This window comes from Eschscholzia californica, unplaced genomic scaffold (assembly GCF_041429995.1).
Source record: "Eschscholzia californica isolate CP2 unplaced genomic scaffold, dmEscCali1.0.p SCAF_1, whole genome shotgun sequence".
NCBI lineage: Eukaryota > Viridiplantae > Streptophyta > Magnoliopsida > Ranunculales > Papaveraceae > Eschscholzia > Eschscholzia californica.
The window spans coordinates 18,505,422-18,514,804 of NW_028238198.1; the positions used below are offsets into that span (position 1 = coordinate 18,505,422).

The 9,383-nt window shown below is 38.1% G+C and overlaps 1 protein-coding gene across 1 annotated transcript; it reads right to left on the reverse strand.

The window, feature by feature from the left end:
* Nucleotides 1-6,667: 6,667 nt before the first annotated feature.
* Nucleotides 6,668-7,478, reverse strand: LOC147564829 (GDSL esterase/lipase At5g45910-like). Its single transcript, XM_086639747.1, has 2 exons — nt 6,887-7,478; nt 6,668-6,729 (listed from the first exon to the last, which is right to left on the reverse strand). Exons 1-2 carry the CDS (start codon nt 7,476-7,478, stop codon nt 6,668-6,670), a joined length of 654 nt encoding a protein of 217 aa, XP_086495873.1.
* Nucleotides 7,479-9,383: the final 1,905 nt, after the last annotated feature.

The following is a 9,383-nucleotide window of genomic DNA, read 5'->3' on the forward strand; positions in this document are numbered from 1 at the left end:
CCTTTGGGCCGTGGCCCGTGGCCCGTGAGCCCGTGAGCCCGTGTGCCCGTGTGCTCGGGTGCTCGGGTGCTTGGGAGCTTATAGTGAAAAGACTCTTTTGCCACGAAGAGTAGTTTTACTCAAACTCGGATTTTGACTAAATCGGCGGGATTAACCTAATCAGTATTTGAGTATATCTCTAACTGATTTCGTAGGGTTAATCAGTTTCCGAGTTTATCTCCCACTCCCTCAACTTCTCGACCACGTTTCCTAGGCGGTTAGGGTTTTCTCAGAGGCTATATATACCGGCCGAAATCAAGAGAGAAAATTCACAACTCAATTTCGGCTATCTTCCTCTTTCTGACTGTTCAAGCTTTCGAGTTCTGTTATCTCCATTACTATCTCTGTTAGTGCAGACAGAGGAAGTAAGCTGTGGTCAATCCTTGGGGAGTGATCGGAATCAAGTAATTAGCACCCCGGTTACTCCGAAATCACTTTCAAGGCAGTGGCCTCCATACCACGACACAGTGAATCAGTTGTTTTCTATCCGACAGTTCCATTGATCTACCCTATATTTCCAACAAAAAAAATATACAAAAAGTTGGTCAATCACACCGTCTACAAAATAAACTCCTCAGCCATGGTCTGCTCCAGTGCATAATCGTCTCTTTCCACCCTTCAACTACTATACCGCCACACTTCAAGTACGACCACAGTCACACCAAAACTTGATCATCCTACAAAATATCTTCTATGCTGCAGCCAATATATATGCACCAAAACGAGTTCATTCCAGGTTGAATGTTATTCCTTACGTCCCATTTTGTTGGGTGTTCTGTCCATTTTTCTAATATAACATTCGTTTAACTACTAAATGATGACATTTCCAAAACTACATAAATTTAATTCAACGAAAAGTTCAAATTTAATACAACAAAAAAAGTTCTAATTAGTTCGACACTTCTACTAATGTCATTTCCAATGAATGCTATACATTATGTATAGGTAGGTTGGTAAAATACTTTTGTTGCCAACAAGCTTCCCTTAATAAGTTCAATTTCCCAAAAGGCCAAACAAAATGACACGGAAGGAGTATGTATTATCTCTCATTCAAGGCTAGTTTGTGCTTCTAAGTGAAGGGTAATTTTTTGTTCAATTCTATCTGTTACGATCAAATTTTAACACAAAATTTTCTTTGACTTAGGCCGCGACTAGCCCACTACCCTGGTTTTATATTTTTCGTTGACCACTCAAGGCTTGTTCTCCTGACCAATCTAGGTGTTATTTCATTAGCCAAAAGACGTAGGCGATATATAAGACAAAATGTTATTTCATAAGCCAAAATAAATTCCTAAGCAATGTGGGACTAAGTTGTGTCAAACCCACCACCACCTCTCTTCCTCTCTCCCTCCCTCTTTTATCTTCATATCCCTCTCTTTCTTGCTCCAAAAACCCCAGATTTGAGATCTGCTAGGGATGATTTAGGCGAACGGAGAGACCTCTTCATCTTCATCGTTTCAGCAAGGCATCACAACCGCTGCCCTGATGCTAGACAAACGGGAAATCACCCTTCTTCTTCTACTTCAGACCCTCGATCGAGGGTTTCATGGTCGCTTTGCTACCCAACATTTCGTGGCCAACTAACCATGGAACATCTCAGAGTTGGCGGTTGTCAGATGTGGAAGAAGAAGATTACGGAGTAAAAACAAACAACTCTATTTTTGTATTCAAAATATAATTTTCTCCGGTCTTATTATTTGATCATTTCAGGTTTGTTGGTACATGTAATAGGGGAAGGTAGGGATGGGTCCTTTCTCAATTTTGATAAATAATTGGGTTGGTTTGTAAGAAAAGAAATAATTCTGGCTTTGGGGCTTCCAAGAAGGTCTCTCTTTCTCTCTCTCTCTCTCCCAACGAATGAGACCCCCTCTCTGTCCAAAACAGAGATAGGGTAACGGTGGTGGTGAGTAGAAGTTTTGGCACACCGAGCACTCTATCACTTCTTTTTCTTCTTCCATTTTCATTTTGAATTTTTTTTGAAAATTTTCATCAGAACTCTTAGATATCTTCGCTTTCTTTTTATAGGTATCATATATAGTTCGTTAGTCGAAGAAAAAGAATAAAATTAGGCTTCAAAAGATGGTTTTTTCTTATTTAACACCGGTTCTGAAAGTTCTACTTTTTTAATATAAATTTATCTTTTGATCCATTGTAGTAAAGTTGGTAAATCTTTGAAAAGTGCTTATCATCAGCTTTAGGTTGATTTCGGATGATTTTAGAGTAATTTGTAAGTAAGGTTCTCTCAAACTTGACCTTCGGATTCGCCAGTCTAAGACCCTTTGGACTGTTACAGGTTCGAGAGTATACTTACTTTCTCAGACTCAGTCGTCCGAAAAAAAAAACGCCTATAAATGTCGGAGGTCAAGCGAGATTGACTACAGCAAACCCTATTTCGCGGCGCGAAAAACAATTTAAAGGAGCGCCTTTAGTCGTGCCCCCACAAAAATTACAACAACTCTGCTTATGGACCTATACCAAAGGTATCTCGCTATACCAATACACTCCTTTTACGGAGGAGTTCTATCCCTATCGAAAAGTATCGTGAAGAACCAGTTTTTCAGTCTTTCTCTAACATTAGTCTATTGTGTTTGTTTAAGGTGAGTGATTTGGGGAAATAAGAAAATTATCCAGGGTAGAAAATTTAAAGGGAAGATGTGAATTTTGACGAATTTTCAGGTGTGCAACATTTTAAAGGAAACAAGTCATCTTCTTCCCCGTCTCTTACCACCAACCCCGTTCACCACCTCTAATTCCGGCCACCACCATTTTTTCACTTTCTTCTTCATCCTCTTCTCTCCTTACAATAAAACTACAACCTCTATTTATCTTTCTTCTGTCTACTCCTCCCAACAATTTCCGTCTCCTCTCTCTCTCTTTATTTAATCTGGCGAAGGGGAGTCGATCTGGTTTGGGGAATCCCCAAATCAGTACGCTGGTTGCGGATTCCCCAAATCAGTACGGTTTTGGGATCTCCCTCAATTATCCGTTGTTTAGAAATTATTTCTTGTTTTCTTTATTCTCCTCGGTTTAAAATTATTTCTCTCATATCTTCTCAGTTTCTAATAGACTAAAAAACAGTGGGGAGAGAGGACCAATGGACTACCAACTAGGGACCACCATCTCCTTCGCTAATGTTCTTTTTTCTCTATCCCTCTCTTTCTCTCTCAGCTTCTCTGCAACTCAAATAAACACAAAATCAGAAACTTTTAGGATCATCTCCATTGCAAGACTTTAGAGTTTCTTAAAATCTCAAGTTCCGCCTAAGACTTTAGAATTTCTTTTTAGAAACCACTCCAACGCAAAATTCAATTAAGATCTTAAGATGATGTGTAAACATTTAATTTTAAGACGTCTCAATTGCAAACTCTATTTTTTAAATCTCTTTTGCATATCTCAACCGCTGCGTCTACAACAACTCTATGTTGATCGAAAAGATCAAAACAAAATTAATGTCGATTCCAAAATTCTTATGTTTGATTATCAATATCATATAGATTTGATTAAGCCATATTCGAGTTTGGTTTATAAGCAAAGTGAATTATCCTCTTTTAGCTTGAAAAGGTCAGTTCATTCTAGTTTAGATTTGATTAAGCCATATTCGAGTTTGGTTTATAAGCAACACGAAGATGAACGTGGGAAGATCGTTCAAGTGAAGAAATTCAAGGTTGATTTTTCCATAAAATATTATGTGGTGTTTGTGGTCTTCTTCATCAAATTAAAAGATGACGGGAGATGTTGCAATTTGTTGGAAGTTTCTTTCCTACATTCATTTTTGCGAGATTCTTTGCACTATGAGATTGAAGCTAGTGATTTCGTCCAAGTGGGTGTCCTTCGACCCCAATGCACCGTTCGCTAGAAGTGGGAATTAAGGATGGCATTGTTGAGTCTCACTTGAGGGCAAGTTCGTTCTCGGTCGGGGAGTATGATGGAGACCATCAAGATGGGCCTCACGGCCGAACTAGTTAGAGGGCCTCATGGCCGAGTCCATTAGAGTTAGAGTTTAGGAGTTTCCATGTTTTAGTATTTCCTACTAAGTCTAGGTTTAGAAGTTTCTATGTTTGAGTATCTTTGATATTTAGGAATCCTAATTTGAGTCTATCTAGAAGTTTCTAAGTTCCTATAAAAGGAAGTCAGGTCTGTCCTTGTTATTCAGATCAGAAAATATTATCAATCAAGTTTATTATTAATCAGGTTTATCGTTTTGTTCTTTACTTTATCAGTTTATTTACGTATTTTATCAGTTTATTTACGTATTTTTATCATTGTTATAATGGTGGATTCCATTACCTTTACGCTTCCGCAACAATCTACATCATTCTCCTAAACATAATCAAACCGGTGTCGCTTTCTTTAACTTGAACAAGTTTGAGTCGACTGTAATATGTTTACTGGACGATTACGGTGTCGTGAACTTAGGGTCCCTGAGTTACAATTTTACGACAGATGATCACTCTTGCCCCAAGAAATATAGTAGGTATCTCAACCACGGGCTTCTCTATTGTATTGACGAACGAGTTCGTCGCCTCAAGGTGGCAAGATGAAATATTAGTGTTGATTGGGTGGTAAAGTGAAATAGTCATTGAGCATAGGGGTGGTCTCCAGATCATAAAACCTGAAAAAAATCGATCTGGTGGACATTCTATTTCTTCCACTAAAAATCTGTAAAATGTTGTTTCTACCTCAGAATTAAGAGAGAAGAAGAAGATGGGAAGTGTGATGGTGAGAGAGAGGAGAATCACCATAGGAATAGGATGACTAGACGACGGTATTAGTAATTTTACCCAGAGATTGATCAAGCCAAAGTAACTTATTAGTTTGTTATGAGTTCTTTTTCTCAACTCTCAGATAGACTATAGATGGATTTTGGTATAGAGCTGGATCTTTTTCATTTAACTCGTGTACCTTCTGTGGGTAGGCCTGAAGAGAGATGGACATCTCGGGAGTGTTTAAGCTAGCTTTTATATCGTTGCGGAACTCCTGGCGTGACAACTCTAAGCATGAAGCAAAGTTGCTTTAACATGTATATTTTTTTATCTCATGAATGTGTTGTACGGGTGAGTATTAGTGATGGTAATGCTTGTCGACTGAATTATTTGCTCATCTCTCACTTCCATTGTTATGTATTCATGTCTTTCCATTTTCCCTGGCCCTCGGTTTCCCAAGCTTCGTGTAATTATGATGTAAGAAACGTCTCAATTTTTATATGTATTCTCCTTGATTTACGCAACAACTAGGCCACTGCCTAATTCTAATTGGTACAAGGTTTAGACAAGTGGAAAGCAATACTTTTCAGAGTTATGTTTATCCCTTGAATTCTTAGGACTTAGGACTTCCTTCTAGAATTAATGGTTCCATACATTGTATGGAGCATCTTCCAGGAAGTAGAGAAAATCGTTTAGTTAGTCGTATATAGATTTAGTCAGTTAATGCCAAGACCTCAAGTACGGGCTATATATATAGGTCAAATACTTAGAGCTTTGCCTTTGAGTTAGGTATTCTAGATAGACTTTTAAAAGGACCTGTGATATAAAATTCGAAGGTCAAAAGGTGCATTTACTTCTAGTAACTTTTATCCTATACTGTAATTCGAAACCTAAAGGCGTATACAAAACTACGGGGTTTTTTTTTTCTTTTCCGTGATACGACGTTTGGCATCTTAGTGGTTGCAGCAAGTTAAGAGTTTATGAAAAACACATTGTTTTATGCAAACAGGTTGATGAAGAACGAGAATGTGATACCCATACATCAATTCTGGATGAGATAATCAGCAGGTACATGGTTTCAACAACCTACGAAAACTATATGTATACATATTTCAGAAAATAAATGTGCAAGTGCATTTTGATCTCATGATCTACAGATACAGGCCTCTTCTTAGTTTTTTTTTTTGCCATGACAAGGTTTTCAGATCTTTGCAATACTAAACATGAACTATGGATGTGATGAATGGTCATCTCCAGTTCACACTTATACTTGCCCACGAGAATATTAGGCTTTTTAGTCCATTGATAGTGTGACTGGTCCAGTAATACTCGGTTAAAACAGTATTAAGGCTAAACATAATTCTGGATAGACAGCTTAAATCGAAAACAATAAAGGAATCGATTATCAAAAATAACTTCTATATATTTAATCCAATTGGTTATGAAAGTCTTAAAAATACATAAAATTAACTAATTGAACGTGTGGTGGAATCTATTGCCTCTACATCAAAGATAACTCAAATAAAACTATTGATGTAATGAAGAACACTTCCTAGCAGACATGTCGAAAGATGGGAGCGTAAAGTTGCCTGAAATAACACCAGAAGCCATTACTCGATAAGCAGCTTCAGTCATATGCGTTTCATCCCACATTATGTAACTATCTGGATTCTTACAGACATTGGTCATCTCGCACGTCTCTGCATTATCTTCATAGAGGTAAGCGTCCAATCCTCTTGCTTCACAACAAACTACTGAAAGTGTGTCTTTGTTCTCTATAAATCCAAATTCATCACGTCGTGAGTTGATGAAACGCATGGTTGCAGAAGCATAATCTGCGTAAATTATGTTGACATGAGGGTATAGCTCTCGAAGTTGTTGGATAGTAACTTGGAGGAAAGCATTGTGCTGATGAACAACTTGGTTCAATTCATAAATACACCCATTCCGATCATAGACATGTTCATGAGGGTAGTTATTTTGAGCCCTACGAAGACACCCAATTGGGATTAATCCTGCCACCATTACTTGAGTTGCTCCTAGAGATATTAATTCGTTAACGGTGCTAGCAATTTCGATAACAACAGTGGGAACCATATCTTGGAGTTGACTACTGTCTTTGTCTAAAGTGTAATCGTAAGTACCTATTCCTCCTACATGAAACAATGTACTTGCAAAATATTGTTGACAGTCTTGGGAGTTAGAACAAAAAGATGCACGTAGGGTTTTGAACCATTCCATTTGAACACCCAGTGAATTCTTAATTGCAGGAGCGGATAACGACGAGTTGACAACTTCATCGTCAAGGACAGTAGCTCCAATGACTGCGAAGTTTACACCGTTCTTGAAATCTGTAGAGTTATCTGTAGCCAAATAGGGTGGTAGGAATGGGATACCTAGAGCTTCAGCCATGAAGTCTATGATAAGACGACCATTAGAGAAACGTCCAGAGGATTTGTTGAAGAAAGTGATGCCATAAGGAAGAGAGTGCACGTCCCCATAAGTTCGATTGGGACGAATATAACCATGAAGAAAACTCATGTCTTGGACACCATTATGACTGTGATTAACTTGTTCCCAGGTGAGGTTAGTAGGGCGAGGAGGAGATGATGATGCAGAATTCACAATTAATTCTTGATTTTGTAATACATAGTTACCCGTATCCGATATATCATCACCAAAATTGAAAATTGAAGTTATACATGACCTTTTTCCTTCATTAGCAGCAGCAGTCATGATCATTACCCCACTAGATGTTAACAGTAGTAGAAACAAAGAAAAGATACTCATCACTTGGATCATTCTTCTTGCCATAATTCTTAGAGATTTCTCCGAGAAAGATGATAGATGTGTGTGGAGATTAGGAGATGGTGAAGTGAGGAGGGTATTTATGGAGGTGAAGTTGTGGCTAAGGTGGGATTCCTGTTTGCACAAGGATTATTAGATTACTACTTTCTAAATTTACAATTAGAAACTATTTCACGAGTAATACTAATCCATATGGGAGTCTGATATCCCATCAACTAACTATGTGGGCACCGGACAGAATTCAATTAGGTAAACACTACTATCCATGTGGCAGATTTGCACCATAAACATTTTTACAATTAGCAACCACTTGAGTAATACTTGATTATTATATATACAAATAGTTTTGCAGAAAAAAAAAATATACAAAAAGTTGGTCAATCACACCGTCTACAATATAAACTCCTCAGCCATGGCCTGCTCCAGTGCATAATCGTCTCTTTCCACCCTTCAACTACTATACCGCCACACTTCAAGTACGACCACAGTCACACCAAAACTTGATCATCCTGCAAAATATCTTCTATGCTGCAGCCAATATATATGCACCAAAACGAGTTCATTCCAGGTTGAATGTTATTCCTTCCGTCCCATTTTGTTGGGTGTTCTGCCCATTTTCTAATATAACATTCGTTTAACTACTAAATGATGACATTTCCAAAACTACGTAAATTTAATTCAACGAAAAGTTCAAATTTAATACAACAAAAAAAGTTCTAATTAGTTCGACACTTCTACTAATGTCATTTCCAATGAATGCTATACATTATGTATAGGTAGGTTGGTAAAATACTTTTGTCGTCAACAAGCTTCCCTTAATAAGTTCAATTTCCCAAAAGGCCAAACAAAATGACACGGAATGACTATGTATTATCTCTCGTTCAAGGCTAGTTTGTGCTTCTAAGTGAAGGGTAACTTTTTGTTCAATTCTATCTGTTACGATCAGATTTTAACGCCAAATTTTCTTTGACCTAGGCCGCGACTAGCCCACTACCCTGGTTTTATATTTTCGTAGGCGATATATAAGACAAAATGTTATTTCATAAGCCAAAATAAATTCCTAAGCAATGTGGGACTAAGTTGTGCCAAACCCACCACCACCTCTCTTTCCCTCCCTCTCTTTATCTTCATATCCCTCTCTTTCCTGCTCCAAATTCCCCAGATTTGAGATCTGCTAGGGATGATGTAGGCGAATGGAGAGACCTCTTCATCTTCATCGTTTCAGCAAGGCATCACAACCGCTGCCCTGATGCTAGACAAACGGGAAATCACCCTTCTTCTTCTACTTCAGACCCTCGATCGAGGGTTTCATTGTCGCTTTGCCACCAAACATCTCGTGGCCAACTAAGCACGGAACATCTCGGAGTTGGCGGTTGGCGGTTGTCAGATGTGGGAAATGAATATTATGGAGTAAAAACAAACAACTCCATTTTTGTATTCAAAACATAATTTTCTCCGGTTTTATTATTTGATCATATCAGGTTTGTTGGTACATGTAATCGGAGAAGGTAGGGATGGGTCCCTTCTCAATTTTGATAAATAATTGGGTTGGTTTGTAAGAAAAGAAATAATTCTGGCTTTGGGGATTCCAAGATGATCTCTATTTCTCTCTCTCTCTCCCAACGAATGAGACCCCCTCTCTGTCCAAAACAGAGATAGAGTAACGGTGGTGGTGAGTAGAAGTTTTGGCACACCGAGCACTCTTTCACTTCTTTTTCTTCTTCCATTTTTATTTTGAAAATTTTCATCAGAACTCTTAGATGTCTTCGCGTTCTTTTTATAGGTATCATATATAGTTCGTTAGTCGAAGAACGAGAATAAAAATAGGCTTCA

Excerpts from the sequence above, each read along its gene's own strand:
- LOC147564829 (XM_086639747.1), bottom strand. The coding sequence starts at position 7,478 with ATGACTGCTGCTGCTAATGAAGGAAAAAGGTCATGTATAACTTCAATT. Across the intron at positions 6,730-6,886 it reads GTTTCATGTAGGAGGAATAG|GGCTCAAAATAACTACCCTC; the intron begins GTACTTACGATT and ends GTGTCTTCGTAG.